Consider the following 27,897-nt stretch of genomic DNA (forward strand, 5'->3'; position numbering starts at 1 on the left):
CAACGTGTTTACCGCTCACATTATCGCTAAATTTACATCTGTAACTATACTTTTCTAGCATGAAAGACTGTATTGTAACTTGTTTAATTGCAAACGAAAGCAAGTCAAATGTTGCTTTGATATAAATTGACTTGGGAGTATAACAATAAGTAGTTATGTTAGAAATGCATTTATCAAGCAAGATTTGATATACTATTCTGTCGATAGCCGTTGAATCGATTTTTCGAGAGTTTATGTATCAACGATTAGTTAGAATCGGATCGCTGATCACATTTTATTGGTCAGTGAATCTGCAAATTTCGAGTTTACCAACTGTAACACGTCCAACTCTGAATAATGAACGACGAAGGCGCGATCAGAATGATTGTCGGTCGGCTGCCGGTAGTCGAATTATTATGATTAATTTCCTGCCGATGCGAGAATGGCCTAGTCACGATTTTTACTCAGCGCCGAGATTGCTTTTCGCTGGTACCTTTAAAGTGCGCAGATGTCTAAGAGCGATCGATCATTTCGTACCTCGTAATATGTATTTGAAAATAGTTAAGTGCATTCACCGTTCCTCCACCCTAAAAAATACAACATATCCTCCTACCTATAGTTAGACGTACAATATTTCGGACACGTGGGCTCCTCGTGTATCACCATCAAGATTTTCACCATAGTCATTTTCAGCCTTTAAAAGTATGAAATTTCGGTTCTTTATTTTCATATTTTACAAATATATTCTACGTATTCTGAGATTTTATATCTAAATGTAGCGTAATTGTTTCGGTTGGAATTTCAAGTGATTATATTTGCGCAGTAAAATTTAGAAAAAACATATGAAATAATAAATTGATAGTTACGCGAAATGTAGAAAAATGACTTTAAAACTGAATACGTAAATGTTACGCTAAAAAGATCTGTCTCGTTTCTCCATTACGTGATGTTTTAAAAAATAGCTGGTTTGGACATCAACGTTTATATTTCGGTCGCGTGATCTATGATTAAAGGGCTGTTCGCGGTGCTATACTTCTGGTATTACTTTTTTTTTTTTGCGCACCAGCAGAAACGGTAAATGGCCCTTCTGTCGTAAACCGGTGCCACAAAGCCGAAAGCTTCGTCTAACGCGTGCCATTATTTCCCTTTTGTTTCTTCTTTTACTGATACCGCACCGCAATGCACTCAAAGCTACCACGAATTTTAAATGATACGCTATTGCGCGAAAGAACACCGTGAATATTTCAATCAAGTTGTACCAGGCACGTACACGTGACTTTATTTTCCGCAAGTGTGGCTGCTGCATATTCGAACAGGACTGAAAGCGTATAGATTAGCATGTTTTTTTCATAATGGACGAAATATATCTCTTCAGACTTACAAGGGACATTACCCGAGTGTAACATGCCGATTTTAATGAAATGTCTACAGGACATAGTTCGTTGAAAAATATTTGACACGTATTTTTTTTATCTGCAATGATCCATAGGGTGAAAATAAGGGATGGTAATCCAACTTTTGCTAATATCTCGGGAACACTAGACGGTCCAGGACAATGATTTTTTTTTAATTTGTGTGTTTTCGATCAAGGAATGTAGTCGTATAAAAAGATTTCAGAGGAAAAGATGAATTTTTGAAATATCGTTTAAACAAATGATTTTTTCCGAGTGATTTGGAAACGTTGGAACTGCTTGGACGGGATAAGAGAAGGGACGATAGAGTGACGTTTCTCGTTAGTTTTCATCGTATAATACAATCGAGAACTCTCGAAGACGACGATAATCGAGGCTTAAGTGGCAATCGACGATGTAATTGCTAGAGCTCGTCTAGAAAAATCAGTCGTCAAACACTCTTATTATTAATCCCGGATGAGTTGATCGAACGAACGTTCTCCGAGCTTATTTCCTTTCGTTTCCCGAGGTGTTGATACTGCGTTAATCGAAGTAGGATCAACGGAGCAGCTGGTAATTTACTTATGAGGCGCGTGCGACCGTTTCGCGATCTTCTCTCCCCCGTGTCCCCCTTGCTTACGAAATCGATAACCTCGTTCTATTATTTCGAAAGCTCATGGTTATGAAACGTTTGCCCTCTCCGTTTCTCTCGAAACGGAGAACCTATGTCAAATTACAAATTATTTCTTGAAATTTTCTTTCTTCTGATGAAATTTCCCATTCGAAAAGCCACGATTAAAAAAATTCGACTATCCTGCTCCTTCCAGTTTCTAGAAGATGTATCTCAAAAAAACATGTTTTTAACCGATAAACGGTCGATAACAAAAACATCGAATATTTCTCCGGAACTTCCTCTCGCATAAATTAAAAGAAAAACTGTTTTCATATATGTAGGTGTATGTTCATGTATGTATATTTTTCGACGGCGATAGTAGCTCGGTCGAATAAAACCAGGAACCATCGGGTCGTTTTAATAGAGGAAGCGGACGGAACTGTGTCAATTTGTAAAATCGTTACCCTCGTTATACAAGTCGATCTCTCCCCCGGTGTAAATCACAGTTTACTTTGGTTAATTGGAACGGCCGCGCAAGGAGCACGAAACGTTTTCAGTTTTCGTTTCTCTTTGAAATAGTATTAACCGTGCTTTCGATCAGCTTATCGGCATTTGCGTCCGCAAATGTGCTCTCGGCTGCTGCAAATTAAATATAAATACAATATTTGGAGTAAATATTACCGTTTGCTTTGCCGTACCTTTTCGCGTTACGTTGTTACATACATTCGATTGTTCTCGGCGATAATTGTTACTGTTAATATGCTAATGCAAACGCGGCCGCGGGTTATCGAACAGCAGTGTATACTCGCATGTAGTCGCGTTATTTCGATTCGGTGTAATTCATATTTTTACACGATAAGCCAATTTAACACTAAACCTACCAGGCACAAAACGTATGAAAATTAAACGTCTTATAGAAGGGAGAAGATTGAGCTCACTTAAACTTTGTACGATTTTCATTATAATATGTTCTTCAACAAAGAAGTTAATTTAGCAATTTCCTATGAAAACGTTTTTTAAATTACAATAATTGTGAAATAGAAAACCGACCATTTTGACCGTGGCAGGTTTAGTGTTAAATACTGAATGTTGTATAATTTTATATTTCATCTTAATTTCACTCGTAATCGTTATTAACGATGTCCGCTTTGTCGCAGCGACGAAAAAGTTGAGTTTGAATGCGACACGATTAAACCGGGTGCTGCGCGAAACAAAATTACGTCAGAGACGATGGCTGTTCCTTCTTCTTTGAGCACCGGGGCAAATCTATTTTATTAATACGACAGCGCCGCCGTTTGATCTGATAACTTCGTTTGGCCGTTCTAAAGAGCATCTCCGCTTTTTCCCGTGCTTGCCACGGGAAAGACCGACCGAGACGATCCCCCTTTGTAGGCCATTTTCCCGTGGGCAGTTCCAAAGCGCTAATTCCTCTTTCAGTCTTCTGTCACGATTATTGATGTAATCAAAATTTAGTGGCACAATACCATCGACTCTGCCATGAATTATCCTTGAGTCGTCGTACGCTTCCGCAGAGAAAAGTGAATAGTTAAGAGCCAAGGGTAGTCACGTGACAGTTCACAATCTTCAGCCACTGACTAAACTTGTCACATTTTTTGTTCTGTATTATCGATATTGTGAACTCCGACGCTAGAAACGTGCTTCAAATTTTTGGCTTTATTTCAATCAAGACAAAATATAGCTCAATTTGTAGCTGGAGATATTTTCTAGCGCGCGCTACACTCGATTTCATTCAGAAAACTCATCCAATGGCATAAGAATGCTTGGATTCCACGACAGGCGCATCGTCAAAATTTTTGGCCTACTTCTAACGCTTATATTACCAAATATCCGCATAATCTCGTCAGCGCATGTCCAGGGCGCGCTAGACTGAACCTTCCTCTTCCGAATGAGCCCTTTTCCAGCGAAAAATATTCTCATAAAAGGACGAAAACTTGAGGCACGTAAAACCAGTTTTCGCCTATTCTTGTCGGTAACCTGGTCGCTCTACCTTATCGGGAATCTACACCATGCATTTTTATCGCGTAAGAATTACGTTACATGTTAATTTCACAAAACTTTCAATGGTCAGAAATGAATCAGATCTTTACCTTCTTCTTCGCAATATGGCCGCCGTCGTATTTGGCGAAGCGGACAGATAAAGCAGACAGATTTTTTGTCGATGTAGATACACGCTCGCGGCCACGTAAAATCGAATAGTCTTTTTTGGACAAGGTCCAAAGAGCAACGCGGAACACCTGCTACAGAGAAAAGCTTAGAAGTTTAGGCGCGGCGAATCCAAAAGTGAGACGGAAGAGTGGGAAATCGTTAGCGGTCGAAGGAGAAAGGAGAAAGGAGAAAGGGGGAGGAAGAAAAAATATCGCGGGGGGTGAATGAGCGAGGCGGGTTGGGTACGTAATCTGCTAATGGACTCTCTCTCCTTTGCTTCTCTCCTTTACTCTCCCTCTCTCTCTCCTCGTCCAAATTCACCCTCATTCGGCGTACGGTTGCCTCGAACTCTCCTTCGACCCTCCCGGAGTCGACTCGGCTCGACTCGACTCGACTCGATTCATTCTCTGATTCTGTACTTTTTTCCCTCTGTTTTCCTTGCGTGCGGCTACATCGCAGAACTGGACAGAATCTTATTTGAAGAAACGTACCGCGTCTCGCAATTAGAAAATGTGAAATTCAAATTTTACGCTGATGGCCGTCTCGTCCCTCCCGGAGTATTCGAAAGCTAATCTTTTTCTGTTCAGTCAACCAAGAAAAATGGTTGCCGTATTAACACTAAACCTACCAAGCATTAACAATATCGGGTAAATATTGCCTTATAAAAATGGCTACCCTAAACTTATTGAGATTGCCCATAATTTTCAATACAATTGATGCTTCGACAATGAAATTTATTCCACTATGTTCCATAAATGAATTTGTATAGTTTCAATCATTGTAAAATAGAAAACCGGTCATTGTGACCGTTGTAGGTTTAGTGTTAACCAGGCCTCGAAACTATTACAGGCGGAACTTGTAATACTCAGGTATGCATAACCTACGGCTGTTACCGTGATCCACCGACTGTACCTAAAAGTACCGACTTTCGTTTTGTTTCATTTTTCTTGAAAAAATTAATGCGAGGCGGTTGTTGTTCTCGCATGGACTTCAATTTAAAACTGTTATTTCCAGTTGTTGCAGGAACTGTTTTCCAAACAAAATCCACACTTACTTTCGACTCGGCTCAAAGTCCCCGTATATTTTCAATTTCGGCCAAATATGCTCCGGAGTTAAAAGCTTTGCCGCTCGTTTGCCAACATTCGAAAAGAGATGCGCGCGCGAGAGCTCCCGTCGAAAAACTCGTTGAATGTGATATATGTGTATAGAGTCATTCCACGCCAAATCGATCAGTTTTTACTGTCAGCGCCGGGCTGTATGTACCAATGAAATTGAAATATGCTCAGGTGCCCGCGCGACAATGGCGTTCGCGATTTGTGCCGTTATTATAGCCAAATGACTACAAAAAAAAATTAACGTACAAGACCGGAAGAGTCCAACGGACCTACATATGAAAAATTATTGGGAAGAAAAGTAATACATTTTTTTGTAACAACATTTTTTTATTAATTCACTTTATACATTTTTTACATAGTATTGATTTTTTTAATTCTTTGAGTATAAAAAAAAAATGAAATCATCTTTTTTATTCTAATTTTACATAAGCTTTATCACTAAAGTGGAGATATATTGGAGGCTCGCCACCTTGGAAAAAGTATAGTCTACCTCGGAACTACCGAGAATATTATAAAATATAAGATACAGGATGCTTCGAGCACTGCGCGTATTATTAATAAAACTGTATTATTAATATTATAGTGTATGAAAGAGTATCAATCGATCATTTCATTGAATGACGTAATTACTGAGGGCCAGGACGAGATGATTTTGTAATGGACAGAAGTTTGAACGGTTCGGCCAGGGTCAGAAATTAGACAGCAGATGTACCCAAACTATCAGCTGGCCCTGTGCAGCCCGGTGTTTCTGATTCACTGTCGTCAATTGCCAACTGTCTTAGGATCGTTTCTTAAATTTCAACGTTCCGATTCCGTACAAAGTAGAGCCGGGGAACAGCGAACTCGATTTTCCTCCTTTCAACATTAAACCTACCAAGCACAAAACATATCAAAGTGAAACATCTTATAGAAGCGAGAAGATTGAATTTACTTAAACTTTGAACGATCTTCATTATAATACGCGCTTAAATAAAGAAGTCAATTCAGTAATTTCCCATGAAAACGTTTTTATAATTTCAACAATTGTGAGATACAAAACCGGCCATTTTGAACGTGGTAGGTTTAGTGTTGAATATATTCGGTAATCAATAGACTGCGGATCTTTATGCGAAATAAGAAATATTTGCATTGATTGCAAGACACAGGAGCGAAATAAAAATGTCTTTCTTCCTTTAATTATTTTATTAAGCTAAAACCAATACGTTGGTACCCTTAAATCTTTTTAATATGTCCACTGCTTTAAACTGTGCTTACCCATTTTTGTCATAAATGCATAAAATCCGCAGTCTAGTAATCAAACTTTATCGTGGCAATTGAACAATTATCGACTTACGATTGTCGCATAGGCGAGTTTGGAAGTGATCAAATTGTACAGCGAATGGTTAAATAATTGACAGCCTAAGAATCTCGGACGAATCGGTGGGGATGCTGTGATAATAGTCAACGACAGTAGCGGCAACAGTAATGGGAAGCGCGGGATTAGAGCAGTATTTGATCAGGCTGGGATAGGGTCGTGAATAGAAATAGGCAGCGCGGCTGTTCCCGTTCCCATTCTGCTAAGTGCCAAATTTTACTGCTCTCTATTATTCTCTCATAATATTCCTTGTTGACGAAGGCAGCGTCGAGCGATGCGAGCGCAAAAAGGAAAAAAAAACGACGTGTGCACCGAGTTCATTTACAAAACATTTTCAATATTCCTGTTTGCGCGCGAGTTCCATCTCTGTTATTTAAAATTAATGCGAGTTGACGTTTTTGCATGCGTAGAATAATGTTCGGTTAAAAGGGTACCGCATTCCCGTTAGCGGAGGTGGATTCTCTTTTTTTTTTTCATTTTTTGGTTTTTTGGATATACTCGTTGGTGAATTTTTACATATTTCTGTGTTTAATGAACTCCGTTAAGCCTGTTGATGTGTTGTTGCTATTGCGACGTTTCAGAAAATATTACTGCGTATTTAAACCTTCAGTTTAGTAAATTGCATGCACAAAAAGAAAAACACTATAACTTCTGTGTAGTATTTTAGGTGTACTTTGCGCGAAAATATAGTGTTCATTAAGTAAATTAACAATTTGACTTTCACGGAAGACATATTTATATTGTATCGTGTTATAAAAGGGATTTCCAAATCGTTTGGGCCTAAATGAGTTTAAAGAACAATTAATTCGGATCCAGGTATGTATTTCTCATTGTCGAATCGTAGAATTAGGGGAGGCAGTTCTGAACTTTTGGAGCGCTCTGTACATTCGCGTCCTTCTGACTGTCAACTATGGCAGGCGTCGATTGTGTGTATAGAGTACCAGGATTCACCTCATCCCTCGGGCTACCGAAATCCCGGCGTGAATGCATTACGCGTCAACGAACTCGGAGTAGCAATATCCTGAGTCGCTGGATGTTAGAGTATGGGGATTATAATACATTACCAATTCGACGAACGTCTCCGGCCATTTGACCTTGTATCATCCTTTATTTCGCGTGTCGGTCTCGTTCGTTGAATTTCGAACACTTTATTGCTCCGCGATCCGTAACTAAATGCATTTTTATTAACCCTTGCGATCTATACATACAGGGTGTTTAAAAAATGTTGTAGTTTCTTGAAAGGGGTCATTCTTCAGGTCATTCAAAGTCACTTTTTAGCTTTGCGAAAATGTTCTCCGCGGCTTTCTTAAGGAATAATTGGCGAAAAAACAACGAATTCCGGATAACTCCTTAAGAGCCAAGACTCCGTAGATAAGGTAGAGTGACTGGGTTACCGACAAAAATAGGCGAAAAATGGTTTTACGTGCCTGAACTTTTCGTCCTTATATGAGAATATTTTTCGTTGGGAAAGGGATCATTCGAAAAAGGAATGTTCAATCTAATGTTCAATCACCCTGTATTACAAGCTCGCTGCAAAGCTGACAAATATCTCCGTTTTCAATGTAACAGGTAATATTGCCTGCTTTCTTGTGAAATGTGTACTCTACTTTTCATACACGAATATTTAACAAAAAAGAGTGAAGCTAGAGTTAAGAATTGATTGGTTCAACGAGAACGCGGCAATTTGTGAAAGTGGCTCTAATAATTTGATCAGCGACTAAGGATCGCGAGTGAAATAAAAATTGTTGAATCCGACGATCAGAAAGGAAAATGTTCTTCTGTCGTTCGATCGATTAGACGAGCACATGAGCAACGCCATGCGAGACCACGGTGGCACACTTGTTACAATATTTACAGAGTCCTCGTCTAGATCCACCCCTGAAACCGACCCCCTGCCTGCCGTTGACAAGTGTCTCCAGCTACCGAATTTCAGCATCCCCTATTCGCTCTTTACCTTTCACCCCCCACCACCGAGCAATCTATACGTATGATACATAGAACGCATCGAAGCGTATATTTTACCAAAGTACGCACAAAAAAGAAAGAAAAATTCTATTGGTATAATAATTTGTAGTATTTGTAACGCATTTGGAAAATAGATGAACGGTGGATGTTGTTTTCCACGTACCATAGCCGCGAACGATAACGCGTTGCGACATACACATACGTTTATGTTTGCGTACAGTTGCGAGCGTAACTCGCAGCTAAGTGGCCATTCTTCGTTGTGTCTGTTCCTTTCCCCAACTCGTTGATACTTCGCTGTCGTTTTCACACTTTCGCCATTCCGCTGTGCAAACATCGTCCATTGTGGACGCGGTGGATGATACTTCTGCCAGACACATTTACCACTGCTAGAAAAGACTCTCGTCCGAAAGGATCTTTGATATCGAACCGCAGAGAATCCAGCAAGTAAATTAAACGTCTTGCACGGTGTCGTCGGGATTTAATTGTTTTGATGAAAATTTCCGTAACATCATTTTTACTTTATTAAATTACAGGTTACGTCGAGCGACGCATGTCTGTTTTTAATCGTGGCTGCGGCAGCTTCATAAATTAAAAGCTAACCGGTTATGTAACGGGTTAATTAAATGCAAATATAAATACACGAAAAAATATGTCGAAAATGCGTTGAAAGGAAGCAGTAATTTTCGGTTGGAAAATACTGGCTGGAAATTCCCCGCTGATGTTCTACCAGATGTTTCCAAATAACAGAATGCAGCGCTTTGTTTATTTTTCATTATTCAATTCGAATTTGTTGTAATTCTTATTTAACAAAAGAGCACGTAAACACTGCGATACGCAGATTTACAATATACAATAAACGGTGTCCGTAACGTTCTCGTGTAACAAAAAAAGGTGCAGATAAACACTTCGTCTCGTTTAAACATCAATATCTTCAATTCTCGTGAAACCTCGGTACAAAATGCTTCCGAAATAATCTTGAAAAATAATCGGATATAATTGGCTGTCGAAAACGCTTAAAATGGCTCAACTTTAAACACACATAACTTTTGAACCAGCAGATTCCTAACATTAAAACTTGGATTTTTGGCATTTTCTCGTGAAAATATACAAGATTGTATATAAAAAAAAGTTAAAAATGTCTGGGTTGCCAAGGTGAAGTAAAACCGCGAGTACTTCTTCCAAGCAAATTAATGAAAAAATGAAGTTTCACGTGGAATAACTTGCCATTTGCCGCCACAATTTCTTCTTGTACAAGAAATCCGTCCGTTTGCGGTGTCCTCGTTGCCCCCGAGGACATAAAATGGCCACCGAAACCCACAAGTATGCCACATTATCCCCTTCGTGTCGCAGGAAAATTCATCCGGCTAATAACGTATCCGACCGATCGTCACAGTTATCGGTGAAATTGCTACTCGCGCAAGATATTCTCGATGAATATGTAAATGAATTTGTTCGATGACCCTAGTCGCGCTCGCATTGCACCGCGAAATCGCGCAAGCTACTGCAACACGGCGCACCAGCCCGCCTAAAGATATGCACCCCTGTCCTCTCGCTATGAAATAATCATATGGTTAGCTAATGGCTGCGCTGGGGTAGTGATTGCTCGGGCTGCTGCTCGGCCCGGGGTTGGTAATAAATAAATTCAATGTATTTGCTCGAACCCCCCGCAAACATTCAATGATAGATCGGAATCTTACCGGGGCCGAGGGGGAGAGGGGGAGAGAACGATGATGCATGAGCCGACCTCCCCGCTATCTTGGCCAGACGTGCGTGAAGATCAGAAGCTCGGATCTTTCCCTGCTTCTTCCGAATAGCCGAGTGTCTGTCACCCGCTGATGCACACAATTACATTGTGCATATGGTGAATTCCATCGGCGAAACGCGATTTGCATGTCTCGCTGCTGGACGACCGTCGTTAAACCGTACGCGTTATTAAAATCAAAATATAGTGCGAACTAATGATTTTTCGCCATAAGTGATTCGCGTGGTGCATTAAAAACTGTACGATTTCATTTAAAAGATAAAGTTGACACGTTGAAAGTGGATACCGTGTAATTTTTGTCTGGAACATTTTTCATCTTTGCGAGGCGACAGCTTGAAATTAACGGATATCAATTTTTCGCTCCATGGCGTTTTCTACCTAGCTTTTTTTTACACTTTCTTAGAAGCTAAGGAACAACGCGATATCGATATTTTAGGAGCCACCGAAAGTTTGGCCACATTTTTTAACATCCTCCTTTGGTACGCACGGTTTTCCGCAGTACATTTATTATTCCATCGTTAGAGAGCCATTGAAAAAATTCAGCAACGGATCGTCTGGATTAAGGGATCAACTGATTCTATTGACTGTACGGATCTCGGCCAGATCGAATCGTAGGCGGATCAACTCTCCCGACCAGAATTATTACATCCAGGAAGGACACGGTCCCCCATCGGCTATCATTCATGTTATTATAGGCTGTGAAGTGTATCTACGACTCGAGCAATTCTAATCCAACCGCGCATCCCGTTGCATTTTATTAGCGTATTTACCGAATCCCCCGGAATAGTAACGAAAGTATCGGCATTATCGTCTGTTCGTGTTCGCCCATTGTACTCGTTGCTTCCATCATCGAAGTGACAGAGCTTAAGCGTCTTTGTCGTTCTATGTATGCACGTATCGATGAATTATGCAACGAACCGGGGAATCAGTATTCCTCGCAGCTCCATGTTTTCGTTATGCTCGGATACAGCATATTACAACAAAAAAAAAAAAATGTTTCAATATCCTGCACAAAAATGTAGATAGCTTTATGCAAGTTTTGTTGTCGCATTAAGTTTATCTAGATCACTTTCAAACCGAGGAATTTTCACGAAGTCGGATATCTATGTTTACAAGTGGAACTATTCTTTTTTCTTACAAATACTTATTATGTTACGCAGACGGTAGAAATATTTTAGGTTTTTCCTTTAGTTCAAATTGTCGGACTGTTGCGATTGATACTAGTCCAGTCAATAACAATGTGTAGTAATGTGTGCGTACAGTCACAGTGGACTCCTGCGTTAAGACTCCGTAGATTCGCGATAAGGTAGAGTGACCACGTTACCGACAAAAATGGTTTCACGTGTCTCAACATTTCGTCCTTATACGAGAACATTTTTCGCTGGGAAAGGACTCATTCCCTTGGCTCTTAACGGTGTTAAAAGAAGTTCCATTATTGCGGTATGAAGAACACTGTTGGAATCATCGTCACCGATTACAAAATACGCAAAACCTCCATGTCGAGTCGAGTTCGACGTAGACCCAGCCTGACACGAAATGCGATGTCGAGTCAGACTCGACATACGACTGAAAAGGTTCAACATTCTTCGCGCGAATTCAATTTTTCGGTCGGCGCTAAAAGGGTTAAACGGGTCACGAGCAACGGCCTTTTTCAATTTTCGTCCCCGTTTGCCTTGTCGAGCATCAAGGCGACAGGAAGTCATGCCCAACCTCTTAGCCGCCTTATTGAGCGTCGCTTTAAACAGACGCACTTTCAATCGCTCGTAATTAATAGGTTGTCCCATGGACCGGGCTCGCAACGTATCAATCGCCCGGGGGTTACGGCACCGGGAATGTCCTATTATCATGTCCGGTAAGGGGTTACGCTCTCGAAAAGTTCCCGCTTGTCTCCCTTTTCTCCCTGACGCGCGACGGAGGAGCAACACGACCAACAGGGAGACCTGGAGATGGAAAACGGGAGAGAGCTAGAGGGAGAGAGAGAGAAATAGAGAGCTAGGTTGCAGGAGTGTGCGTGTCGAGTTCAGTGGCGTTGGATTAGCTTCCAGCTAGTTATGATTAGAGGAGACAGTTGGCCCTCCACCGAACTACTCCATATTCCAATACTCATCGGCGGTAGCTGAGCGTGGCCCGGCCATGTCAGTGTTTCGGCGGGAAGGGGCGGCGATAATACGCACTGACAGCCGCGCACCCTCGACAGGCCGGTCGCTTGGGGTAAAAACGAAGGGTGGAAGGGCGGAAGGGTGCCGTACGAGAGAAGAAAAACATATACAACAACCCGATAGAATGAGCATCGCATGCGCCGACGCTTGCCTCCCCCTTCTTCTCTCTCTCTCTCTCTCTCTCTCTCTCTCTCTCTCTCTGTCTCTCTCTCTCTCTCTCTCTCTTTTTCTGTTCTGTTCTGACCCTGCGCGCGCGGAGAATTACCCACTGATGTTATAATCCTCTCGTGTTACGCCGTCGCACATGCTGTCCTGTAAGCAATACATTGTTGTTTTTTCGCTTGCTCGTTGCACCCCCCTGCTGCCCGTTTTATGACGCCAGGATCTATCGGTACCCATATGCACACTTCGCTGCCGCGGACCAGACACCCAGTCTATCTGCCGTGCACCGACTGGAACGCGAGTCAAGTCTTTGTTCCCTGTCGGGGGACAGTGCGAATTGACGAGCGATTGACGTCGACGTTTGCTGAGTCGCGACATTGCCGGCGAATTTAGAATCTGGACTGCTGGGATGGCCGCCGCCGAGTTCGATGGTTATGAGACTTTTTAACACTAAACCTACCGACACTTCTTGTACACCTATTCCTACCGTGCGCGGTCAAAATGACCGGTCCTTAAAAAAAGTTATTGTTAATATAGTTATATTTGTATCGTCATTTTATGGAATTGGTTCATCTACTAATTCATTCAGCAACAAATTGACTATTATCTACGTTTATTTTTGTATAATTTCAATTGTATAACAAATACTGCGATCCTCTCGCCTCGATTTACAAAATTGTACCGTGTCGTACAGCTTTGCGGTTTGGATGTATTTGCCACGAAATAGTATCATCAACCAGGCACGTGCGTAACTTGATACTTATTCAATAAGGCGGGTCATTTATTTTGAGTTGGCCATGCCACATTGAGAATAGCTATTATTTTATACTGATTGTTTAGGTTTATAAGAGTACATACAGTGATTTCTCTATATATGTCGCCAAGGCCTGGATGATAAACGTCGCGGAATTATCTCCATTACCGCGGGGTATACCCCGTGAGGCCTCGGACGCCGAGGAGTGTAAACATAACACGGCTCGGGTATGTCTCCTGGACGATACACGACGCGTACAAGACCCGTGTTGTTGACATATATCGAGAATTCACTGTACCATATTATCTCGTGTGGTCAAATTGACCGGCCGTAGTAGGCAGGACAGGCTACAAATATTTCTGGGAAAAAAGCAATAAAACGAGAAATAAATACTGAAAAATACAATGTATACATATACTTTTCGTAAAGTCGTAAAATAGCCATGTGATCATGTTGTATGTACGAAATTCCACGCCGAAGTTTGAAAAAAGGCTAATTTGGCAGGCCGTGGTAGGTTCAGTGTTGAGACTCCTGTGTAACACGGTGAAACAATTGTCTCAAAGGGTCGTGTACAATGCTGTTTACTCGAATAGCCTCGAACTTCTGTCACAGGGCGCATGAAAATTACCCGTTTTTCATTTTTTTTAACTCTGTGCCCTCACTTTGAAAAATCTGAAAAAATTACTAAGCTATCCGAATGGTTTGTTGCAAATTCCATTTGGTTTAGATGTGCCCTCACTTTGAAAAATCTGAAAAAATTACTAAGCTATCCGAATGGTTTGTTGCAAATTCCATTTGGTTTAGATTAAAATTTATCGATTATCGAAGCATTTAAATAATTCTAAAATTTATCTTACTATATTATAAAAAAAAAAATAAGATAATTGAAAGTAACCAAAACGAAACGTTCCGTCATCGATACTGCTTACTCGTAACCAAAATAAAAATCCCGCCATCGATATTGGTTAGGTGTCTACCTCGTAACCAGAACGAAACTCGTGTCATCGATAATGGTTAACGGTGACCAAAAACGTAAATCTCGTTATCGATAATGGTTATTCGCAATCGAAAACAATTTTCGCTACCGGTAAATCAATAGTTATCAATAGTTATCCGTAACCAAAAATTAATTCCGTCATCGATAATAACTACTAATGATCAGAAAAGTTTCAGTCGTTCGTAATGGTTATTTGTAACTAAAATCATTTAAAAAATAATATTAACCCTAAACCTACCAAGCACAAAACATATAAAAGTGAAACGTCTTATAGAAGGGAAAGGATTGTATTTACTTAAACTTTTCATTATAATATGTGCTTAAATAAAGAAGTCAATTCAGTAATTTCCCATGAAAACGTTTTTATCATTTCAATAATTGTGAAATAGAAAACCGGTCATTTTGACCGCGGTTTTGTCCTTGTAGGTTAACCGTGTTAACTCCTAGGCTACAATTTTTAGAATTTCAGTTACAACGATTATGGTCTCTGATATAGATACGTATAAGCTTAAAGACTAGATTTACAATCTGATAGAACGCTTAATTTAACCGAAGGAATTACAAGAATTATATTTTCTTCATTTATTAACTTCAACAACATTTGTTTTACAGATACCTGGTAGCGGGTGGCTTAGTAGATCGAGTTTCGCGTCACAGTCGTGCCCTGGTCGAAACCGATTTCTTAGTGGATCAAGATCACGAATCACCGCTGCTAATGTCCTCCTACGATCTTCTCTTCCGCATATGTTGCCACCTGAAGAAGTCAACGGATCAGGAGACCAGTAGCGTCCCCGAAAACAATAACAACAACAACAACAACAATGTGGAACAGACGAGTGTCGAGTCGCATCTACTTTCGACTCTATCCTCGACCGAAGTTGCAGGTGCAATCGGTGCACTTTACGCCGCTGTTGCACTGGTCCCGCAGAACCAGAAAGGATCCTCGCCGACCCCTAACCAAACTACGATGACCCAATCGACGAGGATTTTAGTCGTACGTTGCCTGAGGCTGCTCAAATCGATCGCAGAACTGAATCTTCAACGATTGCAGGTTAGATTATATTTTGTTTTCTAGAAAAACAAAAGAACCCCCAGAATATCTTCTTTAATTTCGACGAAGATGAAGGTCAAACTGAAAATTTCGTTTGTAAGGTTCGTAAAGTCGTTCAGAAGCCCGATTGAAAACAAAAATTCAAATACTCAAAGCAACCACGAATGGTTCCCGTCATTAGACCCCGGGCACCGTGGAAAGTGCAATGGAGACATCATGTGCCCTAGGGGGCTCGCCTGTCAGGACAGAAAGCCCTCCCGTGAAGTCTGCAATGATCAAACCACGAATTGAATCGAAACCTCGCGCCCCCATCTATAAAAACTATAAGGGCTATCCTGTGTCCCGTAGGAGAGCCTGGCTAGTCCCATGGGACTGCACCCCAATTATCCTAGCGAACACAGCAGCAGCCGTTTGCTTCAAAACCAACGTTTATTATCTATTCTCTTTGACTTACCGGGACGGCATGCTAACTGGCACGGAGCTGCTCGTCAGATTCTACAGAAATCTGTCTTCTATTAGATCCCTGCAGAAATAATTGCGGTTTTGAATCGTCAACCATGAAGCGTACAGTCCCGGGCAAAATGACCGCCCGCTCACCATTTCTATTCGTGTTTGGAATCATGTGCAAGGAAATGCCACTTAACGCAAAAGTAGTACGAGTCAATATTTGTCTGATTGGTTTTTAATACCGTGTCTTAAAGGTTTAATAAAATGATTGCCAACATACTTTTAGCAGTTAGAATATTGTTATTGCGATCAGAGAATTATTCTATTTCAAAAATCGCAAAACTGCTGAACTCGAAATGTACGTTCAACTGAAACATTTCATTCGACTAGTTCCGTAAATAACGGAGCGCTGTGAAACTTTCAAGAGATTAAATGTGATTTGTGAAATCGTTGAAGAAACCTCGATGATGCTTTTACCGGAGAAAATGAATTTTTAAACGTCCACTTGAAAAGCACTTCTTAAAATCCAAATCTTCTAATTTCAGAATCTCTTGGGAGCCGAGGGCACCAGCTTGCAATGGCGACTGATAGCTAGTCATGTGATAACCAGATTATCACGAGATCCAATATCGCACACGCCGGAAATTGGATGTGCGCAGAACGCTAGTGGTACTTACATCCTGTCAGAACTGTTCCAGGTTCTGGGGTATTTTGCAGTTAACAACCCGGAAAATCAGGTAAGCGCGCAACCTTTAGAGGTCTTCGTTAGAGGGATAAACCCGGTACGGTGCAAACTCTCTTTCGCTCGGTGTGTGTGTACTATTATCTACCCACGAAGCGGAGATACGATTCGTACGAATGCATGGAAAATGCGAATTTAGAGTTTCGATCAAAGTCATCGTAATTTCGCGGCGAATTTCATGTCGCGTCGTATGAAACGCGATAATGCGATAAAAAGGATGGATCTGGGCCAAATTCTTACTTATAGCATTGCTTTTGAGTATTTACGGCAAGATGCTTGATCCAATTTAATTTTAGGTGGTGCGTCGTAACAGGGTAACGTGTCTCGTACTTGTACAGGTTCGGCAAACGTAATTAGTCGAAATTTTTAGATTACCGTACCAAACTTGTTTCCTATTTAATTGAATTTATTTACGAAAGACTGGCTTTGATATTGCAAATTTTATCGACGTCGAAATGAAATATGGAGACTAGTTCTATTACGCGATAAGGTAGAGCGACCACGTTACCGACACAAATAGGCGAAAAATGGTTTTACCTGCCTCACCTTTTCGTCCTTATACGAGAACATTTTTCGCTGGGAAAGGGCTCATTCCAAAGAGGAAGGTTAGTAATGAGCTGACGAGATTATGCGGATATTTGGTAATACAAGCGTTAGAAGTAGGCCAAAAATTGACGATGCGCTTGCCGCGGAGTCCGAGCATTTTTATGCCGTTGGATGAGTTTTCTGGATGAAATCGAGAGTGGCGCGCGCCAGAACATATCTCCAGCTACAAATTGAGCTATACTTTGTCTTGATTCTCTGCGAAATAAAGCGAAAAACTTGAAGCACGTTTCAGAATTCATAATATCGATAACACAGAGCACAAAATGTGACAAGTTTAGTCACAGACGTAGGACCCGTCGGATCAAGACCAAGACGGATGAAGGCTGTGAACGGAAATTATACAGCAGTTACCGACCTGCTGACTCTGCAAAAGTCGCATGACTTACCCTTGGCTCTTAAACATGGTGCACAACAAACAAAGAAATCCGATATTGGTGTCCGAGCAGTAACGTATTTCACCGAACGTTAAACAACGAATGAATCGTTTCAACCGAAGCGACTACAGACATTTCAGATAGCCTTCGAAATCCATCAGCATAATCCGTTAGTCGGCCGAGTGGTTCCCGAAATCAGTTCCTGATCCGCGCTCGTCGTTCCTCGTCTGGCCACTAAAAACACCGGTTGGTTACACGCATAAATCGTGTAACAAGCCCGGCCCGGCCCGGCCCGGCCCGGCCCACCCCCGCACGCTCCCCCACAATTCACCGGTGTTGAATCAGCGGCGGCAGTTACAGGTTAAAAGCGTTTTTCCTACAGTTTCCCCGGGCCTGTATCAGATGCACTTTGGGGTGTAGCAACAGCGGCTGCTGCTGCTGCTGCTGCCGCGGCGGCAGCAGCAACGGGCCTTCTTAAAAAAGGCGACGAAAGACGAATGCGCGACGTCGCCGGTGCACTCAGCGCTACATATCCCGATGCAAGCGCCGGGATTGATGCACCCTTCTCGCCGCGACCGTCGTGTGCGTGCACGGCCTGACGTATGGAATGGAACCGAGTAAATATATCTTAACTGCATTCGGCCGTATATTGATGGGAGGTCCGCTGAGTGTGTTGTGTCTAACAGTTTCTTCTTCCTTCTTCGCCCGCGTGCTGCCGACGAGGCGAGGCGAGGCGAGGTGCATCTCCCGCGAATGTACCGGGTGAATCGATCGACTCGTGTCGCCGATTGATGGATGAGGCGTGTGGAAAAACTCGAGCGTCGTTCGAACCGATTTGAACACGAGCATCCCTCCGAGACCTCCGGTCCGGATCGAAGATCCGGAAAGAAAAGAAAAAGAAATTAGAACGTAAGGCGTATCGTCGATTGGGAAAAAATCATGAAAATTGTGCAATTTTGGGGACGTTTACACGGGACTCTGCCCCCTCAAGCGAAATCGACTGCTTCCCCGTGAATGGTGAACCACTTTGCCAAAGTTTCTACAGGGTCGTTCCGAAATCGTGGTTCAATCTTCAGCGTTTCATTAAATGTGCACAGCCTGCTTGAAAGTTTTACTCGGGACAGTGCCACGGCTAATCGTTTCCTCACCAAATTCCTCGCGAATATTCTCGCAGCCGGTGCAATTTATTCCTGCCTATTTCAGTAGCCCGAGTCGCTTTATTGCCGAGTTTACGGACACACGACAAACAGGCGTATGTAACATTCAAGACTGTTTCGGACAGTTTTATTCGCGCTTCATTACACAAACCCGATACTGAAACCCGACGACAGTTCCAAGTCACCGCGGTTGTTTGCGGAGTAATAACTTTATTTTTAAGCAAGAGCTAAATTTGCTCGCAGTCATTGTTCCGACGCGAAGACGTACAGAAATTTTACTACGATTTTTCCTAATTGCTTTAGCGTACAGCACGCGAGGGTCTTCGGCCCTCGATGTAGAAAAATATACAAACTTTTTCGAACCGTATATGTTTTTAAAACAAAAGTTGTTGTTCTTTAATTGTATTCACCGAACCCCTGTCATCGATATCAGACTTTGCATATAGATGAGGTTTCTCGCGAGAGCAAACATAGGTCACGTGCGCCGTTTCGTCCGACATTTAATCTGTTGTAGGAGAGCATCGATATTTTGTTTCTAAAAGCAGTGTCGGAAAAACATTAACTTTTATTTATACCTCTGTCGAATCTCGATACGAAACAAATGTTAATTTATACTTAGCAACTCTAGTGCAACGTTGCGAACATACAGGGTGGTCCGGGGTGGGAAATTAGCCCTTGAATGTCTCTGTTATTTTTGAAAATATGAAAAAACGTTATTTCACCAAAGTTTTTCAGTATAAAGGCGACGAACTTTTACGAGATTTCCATATCGTTTCACAATTTAGTGAATCACTACCAAGAAAAACGAAAGTTTTTCGTAAAATTATTTCAAATATTGGGTTGTTCGGAAAGTAATTTCGTGTTTCCCAACAGAGGACGTAATTGTATTTTTTCGCAGCCAACTTCATACTTAAGCCGCATTGTCATTGTATATTTTGACAGCTGATATAGCAAGGCTTGTTTGTGAAAAAGTTTGTTTAATCCTGCGCAATAGTGTTTGTTTGGTGCCCTATCAAATACGGAAAGTCCAAAGCAGCATTTCCGGCATATTTTACTTTTTTACTATCGAAAAGCAAAAATGCTATTCAAGCAGGAAAACAATTATTCGATGTGCATGGAGAAGATGTATTGATAGAACGCCAGTGCCAAAATTGGTTTGCAAAGTTTCGTTTCGGCAATTTTGACGTTGAGGAAGCACCACGTTCTGGAAGGCCAGTTGAAGCTGATAAAGACAAAATTGGGTAATTGGTTACTTTGGTATTGCACCAACATAGAGAATATATGATTAAATAAAATACTTATACACTATAAGGAAATCGTCTTTCATTTTCACAAAAAAAAAAAAAAAAACGAAATTACTTTCCGAACAACCCAATGTATGTTTCATTTTTATGTTTCATTTAACTGCCCAGGGCTACCCGAGTTCCCCCTAAAAATACTCGGAGCAACATTAGAAATAGAATTCACGAGTAACGGCATTTCACGGGCATCAATTTGGTATTTTTGACCGATAGTATATTCACGTGGAGATAGCAAGGTAGCCGCGTTTCTCCTCGGTTCACCGAGATAGTCCCCAAGAGCAGACTGGCACGTGAAAATATCTGAGGGTCTGGCGCCTTCGGGAACGTTGCCACGTCTCTTTTCTTTCTCCGCGACTATCGTGTCCCATTTTTCCGAGATATCGAACCCTCGAGAAATTACTATGGCATTCGTCCTATGCCGGGGGACATTAACAAAAATGGCCAGCCCCGATTCGACGCCGTCACGGAACGACCCTCGATACAACCAGCCTCTGTCTGCTGCGCGCCTAATTCTTTTGGGAAACTGAAGAAGACACTTTCTTCGGTCAAAAATGTTCGAATTTCAGATGTCTGTTAAAATATTGACAAATTGTTCTGAATTGGCAATTTTTCGATTCGTCACATTAATTCTGTCTGTTGGAAGCAGAAAGCAACGTTTTTCTGTACCCCCTTATGCGTCACTCAAATATAATTTCACTATTCAAATATAATTTCGATCAGTGAGCAGAGTGTAATTAAGGTTCGAAAAGAGGAACGGATAATGTGGGTATTTCCTGCAAGAGGTTGTTCTACAGGTGCATGAGCCTACTTGCGGACACTTGTTGGATCGCAGGTGTTCTAGGACGTTTTCTTGTCTTCGACTAGCCAGTTTCCGTCACCTGAGTAATAGTCTCGACGTTTCTCACGGTATTTAAAGAAATTAACGATACGTACACGCTCGCGGCTAACTGTTTTCCCTGTCCGACGTTCGTGAACTTGTCTCTTAGTTCGTCCATGTGGGTGATTTGCAATTAAAAGCGTACCTTCGAACAAAACTATTTCGTCCTTATTGATGAAATTCTTATTTCGAATATGTTTCTGAAAAATATCAAATCCTCTTTTTAATTGATTTCAGTTGACTTTGCAATCGGCTGGTGCTGGCCCGAGCGTTCTCCAGCAGCTCTGTACTTTGCCGTTCCCGTTTTATGGGGCACCAGGATTAACATCGTGCATTTTCCCTACCCTTTTGGCGGCTACGCATCAAAACTCCGAGGCCACGGCAATCCTCTCCTGCGAAATGTCTTACCAGGTAAAACGAATGCATTCTTTCGTAAATTCCAAGTTACACGCACTCCGGTACAAAAGAACATCACATTTTTTACATTTTTCATGTATCCTCCAAACTATTCGCAAGTTTAGCCAATATTTCCAAACTATAGGAAGTACTTGACAATAATGAGTTTTTATCGTTGCTAATGCCCGTAAAATTTCATCGGGCTATTAAGAGCCGGGACTCCGTAGATTCGCGATAAGGTAGAGTGACCACGTTACCGACAAAAATAGGCCAAAAATGGTTCGAAAGAGGAAGATTCAATCTAGCGCGCGCTGGTAATGCGCTGACGAGATTATGCATATATCTGGTAATATAAGCGTTAGAAGTAGGCTACAAAATTGACGATGCGCATGCCGTGGAATCCAAGCATTTTTATGCCATTGGATGAGTTTTCTGGATGAAATCGAAAGCAGCGCGCGCTAGAAAATATCTCCAGCTAGAAATTGAGCTATATTTTGTCTTGATTCTCTACGAAATAAAGCGAAAAACTTGAAGCACGTTTCTGGCGTCGGAATTCATAATATCGATAATACAGAGCAAAAAATGTGACAAGTTTAGTCACAGACTTAACCCTTTGCACTCGAGTGGTCACTCTGAAGCACCACTAGAAATTGTTGTGGCATTATTTCAAAGAAATTACGAGAAATTTTACAAAATTTTTGTTACATTACAGAATTTGTATTCAATAGATTGCTAAACATTTAAATATTATATGTAGAAATCGGATCAGTGTCGTATGAATAAAATGAAAATATTGTAAGACGGAAGAAAAATTTAGTTTTAGATTGAAAATAGCGCCGAGTGCAAAGGGTTAAGTCCCGTCGGATCAAGACCAAGACGTATCTTAAGTCAGTGGCTGAAGGCTGTGAACGGAAATTGTACAGCAGTTACCGACCTGCTGCAAAAGTCACGTGACTACCCTGGGCTCTTAATATGTAAAAAAGTCAGTCTGGAAACTTTTCGAACATGCCACGCATGTTGATTCGCTAGGAAGTGTTCGCTCACCGGATAGTCGACCGGATAAGGTCGAATTAATCGCAATTAAAACAAGAACAATCCTGTGTTTTACAGCTGCTGGAGGAGTACAGGATCTCGGACGAGGGTAAAGTGAATCCTTTGGTCCGCTTGTTGAAGGATTCGGCTAGTTCGTAAGCGTGCTCGCGACTCGGTTTGATCGCTTAGGTATCATCGAATGTCGTCGTTGCACACCCGGAACTTCCTCTCGGGCGTCGTTAAACCAGAGGACCATTACTTATCGCTTATCATTCTGTTCGTCGAGTCGACGAACCTATTACAGGAGAAAGTTGTTGTTAGGTACGTCCATCTTCGATTGAAAAGCTGCGGCATCTGCGCTATCGAGGCTGGCACTCGACGCCGAGTTATTTATGCGAAATGTCTTTCAAATTCTGACAGACGGACACAAGCTCCAAATTGGCGAAGAACACTTGGTACAAAAAATCTCCATTATCATCTCATTTGAGAATGACGACAATCGAAGGGTTTTTTGCAGCGAGCGATAGGCGCAGAGACGGTCTGCTCGAGTATTTATTGCAAGGCTCGAAGATGTTGGCAGTTGTCGATCCAATGATCGCACCATTATAGCTAGCAGGTATACTCGGATGCTCAGATATCGATAGCGAATAAAATTCCGTATATAATAAATAATAACTGATAACGATAAAGCATTGATATAAATGTAATGAATTATAATTTGTCGTTTTGATAATACCTTAAAGTAATCCAATTTTCGTTAAATTCGCGTCTAATAATACTGTAGAACCTCGGTAGTTGCACTCTCGACGGCTCGGGACCGGCTTTAACTCTATTCCACTTGAAACACTCGTTCTTTGCGGTCCTTTTCTGACTTTGAACGTGCCTCATGAATCTTTCATAACCATTTTCGTTAATTATCATTTATTCTTCTTGCTTTCTTTTTCCTCTCTCCGTCTTTCAGATATTTTCTTTATTCATTTCTTATTCCATTTTGTTAGATATATGTACATTGTACTTTTACTGTTATCGTTTTTCTTAAATTTATAATTACTTCATTCGAATTTGGTCTCACAACGCCTGTGATTCTGAGTCACGTCCATTCATCGTTATACGTGTTGCAATAATGTTGTTTTGTTTTACTATTTCTGTTGTTATCATTATTATTTAGAGATCATTTTAAATTTACAAACCTATATTTACAACACTACGTTTTCTCTTTCTTTTTTTATTAATTTCTACTTTTACGTATGCTTTGCACTCAACACGGCAACGAAACTATTGTTATCGACTCTCGTTTGACATGAATTGTTTCAATCTGTTTTTTTTTTTTAATGTTTATATACCAATTTTTCAAGTCGAATTCACTTTGTCGATATTTCAACGATACCATTGATAAGTTTGTTGCTTTAACGACATATTTAAGAAATTGTATGGTATTCGAATAGCGATAAGGACTTGAAAATATTTTTCTATCGATATAGTAAATACGATACTATAGTTATTTCTATAATTGTTTCCCGTGTTTTCGGGGATTGGCCTGAAGTTCCCAGAAAAAAACTGGGGCGACCATTTCGGGGGCCATTTCGTTTTTCTAGTCATCGAAGTATGGCATTCTGTTTAGGAGTATGATCGGCGCAACTGATCCTATAGTAGCTTAACCGTTTTACGATCACAAAATAGTGAATAACTTTTACGTAAATATGATCGAAAGATAACAAATAATTTTTTTAATAAATATGATCTTTAAATAATAAATAATCTTTTCGTAAATATGATTCGAGTTATACGAAAATGTAACATAAAATGTCTATTTTATATACTAAATTTACGGTATTCTGTTCTTAGATAACAGTTTCAATGATACATTAATTTGGTTTACAATGAAATTTTATACAATTCGTAAATAAAAATAATACAAAAAAAAATTCTAATTCGCAGTTTCAAATTTGTTCAAGCGGAACAGCTCAAAATAATATTAGAGGTTGTGTTTCTCACCTCTAAATAGACACTGTAGCTTCTAAAGTCGAAAAACTCGCGGTTTTAAACAACATGGTGTAATATGGTATATTCAAATTATAAAATAAATGAATTAGACGTTAGTTAAGTTTAGTTAGTTGCCCGCGTAGGCGATATCGAAGTGCTGTAACAATAATCGCGTAAAATGTCTGCACTATCGTTGAACGATGTATTAGCTGTTCGACACTAATTAGCAGGAACGTTACGATACGAAAAATGAGATAATTTCGCAAAAAAAAAATTTAGTAGAAGTAGTTGTTAGGACAATTTTTCTAATACGACAAAAAAAAATACAGGAATTTCGTAAGTCATACGTATTACCGTGTCTAAGATATTCATGACTTTGTGATGACGACTGACTTCAGTCTTTAGTGACAAAAAAAATTCGATTTCGAGGCGCGACGAAGTTCTTTGTAATTTGGTAAATGCGAACGGCACGCGCGGATAATTCATTCGATTGTTCTTTCCATCACCCAAGATCCATTTGTTTCTGTACAAAAACTCTTCGATTTCCCTTCGATCTCGTGATGGACGCACGTAAAATAACAATTTTCGCGCAGTTTAAGGTTGTAGGATATTTAGGCGAGCGTAAATAAAATTTGATTGCTACTCCGTGAAGACTAAGTTCAGCCAACACTGTTGCACTGTGCACTGTGTTGCACTACCGACTTCGTGTGAAAAAATCGATGGCCACTGCGCCCCGCAGATGCAGACTGACCAAGTATGTTGAAATCAATTAAATATTCCACACGCTCGAAACAATTAAACCGTCGCGATCATTTCAGAGTTAACACTAAACCTACCACGGCCGATCAAATTGACCTTTTCGAACTTCTGCGTGCAATTTCGTACACACAACACGATCACGTCGCTATTATACGACTTTTCGTAAAGTACAATATATTTTTCAGTATGTATTTCTCGTTTCATTTTTTTTTCCAAGAAATATTTGTATCCTGTCCTGCCTATCGCGGCCGGTCAATTTGACCGCACGAGATAATTTGGTACAGTGAATTCTCGATATATGTCAACAACACGGGTCTTGTATGCGTCGTGTATCGTCCAGGAGACATACCCGAGCTGTGTTATGTTTACACTCCTCGGCGTCTGAGGCCTCACGGGGTATACCCCGCGGTAGTGGGGATAATTCCGCGACGTTTATCATCCAGGCCTTGGCGACATATATAGAGAAATCACCGTATTTACTCTTATAAACCTAAACAATCAGAATAAATTCTCAATGTGGCATGGCCAACTCAATATAAATGACCCGCCTTATAAGTATCAAGTTACGCACGTGCCTGGTTGATAATACTATTTCATGGTAAACACCTCCAAACCGCAAAGGTGTACGACACGGTACAATTTTGTAAATCGAGGAGAGAGCATCGCAGTATTATTTATATAATTGAAATTATATAAAAATGAACGTAAATAATAGTCAATTTGTTGCTGAATAAATTAGTAGATGAACAACTCATCAACATCAACAATTAGTAGATGAATATCGTCATTTTATGGAAGTTGTTCATCCACTAATTCATTTGGCAACAAATTGACTATTATCTACGTTTAATTAACTTTTTTCAAGGACCGGTCATTTTGACCGCGCACGGTAGGAATACGTGTAAAAGAATTGTCGGTAGTTTTAGTGTTAAATGAACTCATCCACACTAGTTTCCAGCGCTAAAGTCTGATCGAAACGTACCTCGTCAGTTCTGAATTTGGTTCGTCCAGCGAAGTGCGAATTCGAAATTATTCTTGTATTCATGCGTTTCCCATCGGACCCATTTCTCTCGTGTTCACGCGTGCCAATCGTTTGTGCGAAGAACGTGTCTTTAGAACGGGCCTTCAAACGTTTGTAGCTATCGCGTAATGAGCGAATCGTAAGTCTTTTGGAACAATGCTGGCCACGAGCCAGGGCGTCTCAAAAGTTTTCATTCTCTTTCGCGCACCGTATCGCGTGCGCTCGAAACACAAAACGGAGGAGGAAACTCCTTGAACTCCGAAGTTTTCGTTGGACAGCATTGTTTTAAGCCGGATCCACGCGTAAGCATTGTTCGGTTAATTCTTACCTCCTGTCTTGAGGATATTCATCCGAGATCGCACGCAAAATGGTTTAAGTCCAAACGCACAATTACCCGAACACGTTACACAATTACTCGAATCTTCCAAATTATTCATTAATTCTCTCTTCTCCAACTCATCTCAAGCCTTAATTACAATTTTTAATGTCTTTTTTGTTTTTGTTTTTACAGTATCTTTCTATCATTCACAGATATTCTGACACCTAGAAAATTTAATTAAGCATAATATAATTATTTTTAAAAAACGTTCAAAAGGAAGCATACCTAATATATCTTAGTGTAACTGTTACTTCAACAATAATTCAACGAGTCGAGTAACTTGGGCGCCATTTTCGAATCGAGATAGGGTTTTAAATCGTGAATGCTTTATGCGTGGAGCCGACATTAGATTAGTATGATATTTCCTGCGCGTGAGTGGAACCACGTGAACCGTGCCGAAACGATATGTACAATAAATCAATATATTTTCTTTCCGCGAGTCTGTCGAATTAGAAAAATGGACGACGTTAACAGTAATGCAGCGAACATGAAAAATTAATGTCGGTTAATTTCATTTTCTTTTTCTGTATCGGTAATAAATATTTATTGAATTATGGAGTGGAAATGTTACATAAACGAATATTTATAAGCAGGAGTTGCTAGTTCAGTTTTGTATCGCTATACAATGCTATTTATTGAGAAAAGAACGAATGCAAGTACTTGGAAGGTACAGGTTTTCGTGGCTGCAGCGAGCGCACTCGTGCAATGTCCTGCCAATGCAATTAATATTCAAGTATTATACACGTACATACATATACATACTATATTTAGCGAATTTTCAACGACGTATCGAGAAAAGTCGATCTGAAAACGACGTAGACTAATTTTAGTGTGTAACGTTTGTTGTAAAATTTCTGTCGTTCGTCCACTGTTCGCTCAATGACATAATAGATGTTTGACATGGAAATACAATTTTTCTGTATCTCGATTAAATGAAAGACAGTTTCCATTTCGCCGAATTCTATTTTTTTATGAATTTGAATCATTGAATTGATATATTCGATGCAGTTACGACTCCGAACAAAATATGTATTTTTGTTAGCGTGTACACAGCACGACAAAAATTTTACAACAACTTCCACGTAGGAACAATGAATAATAATCTCTCTCAGTAAATCGTAAAGCTTGAGAAGTTAGTTTTAGGACCACTTTTTGGTCGCCATTTCGCTCGAGTTTGAATAGATATTATATTTGCGGTGAAAGGTAATGAAAATGCGCAGAACTTTCATCGAAAATTTATTACAACATCTTTTATTTCTTGTAAGACAAAAGCCGTGGAATTATTATTTATAAAATAGAATTTTTTGGAATAATAGAATTTCTTGCCCAAGTCAACGATTGAAAAGCAAACATTT

At 40.5% G+C, this 27,897-nt stretch overlaps 1 protein-coding gene across 1 annotated transcript in view; it reads left to right on the forward strand.

Moving 5' to 3' along the window:
* Ssp3 (short spindle 3) overlaps window positions 1–25,612 on the forward strand; it is a 39,257-nt gene extending 13,645 nt beyond the window's left edge. Inside the window, exons 12-15 of the mRNA XM_076788044.1 lie at window positions 15,030–15,468; window positions 16,461–16,652; window positions 21,210–21,383; window positions 22,479–25,612. Of these exons, the coding sequence (XP_076644159.1) occupies window positions 15,030–15,468; window positions 16,461–16,652; window positions 21,210–21,383; window positions 22,479–22,559 (886 nt within the window). The 3' untranslated portion in view covers window positions 22,560–25,612. The remainder of the gene's footprint in view (window positions 1–15,029; window positions 15,469–16,460; window positions 16,653–21,209; window positions 21,384–22,478) is intronic.
* Window positions 25,613–27,897: the final 2,285 nt, after the last annotated feature.

The sequence above is a fragment of the Halictus rubicundus genome, chromosome 5 (genome assembly GCF_050948215.1).
Source record: "Halictus rubicundus isolate RS-2024b chromosome 5, iyHalRubi1_principal, whole genome shotgun sequence".
NCBI lineage: Eukaryota > Metazoa > Arthropoda > Insecta > Hymenoptera > Halictidae > Halictus > Halictus rubicundus.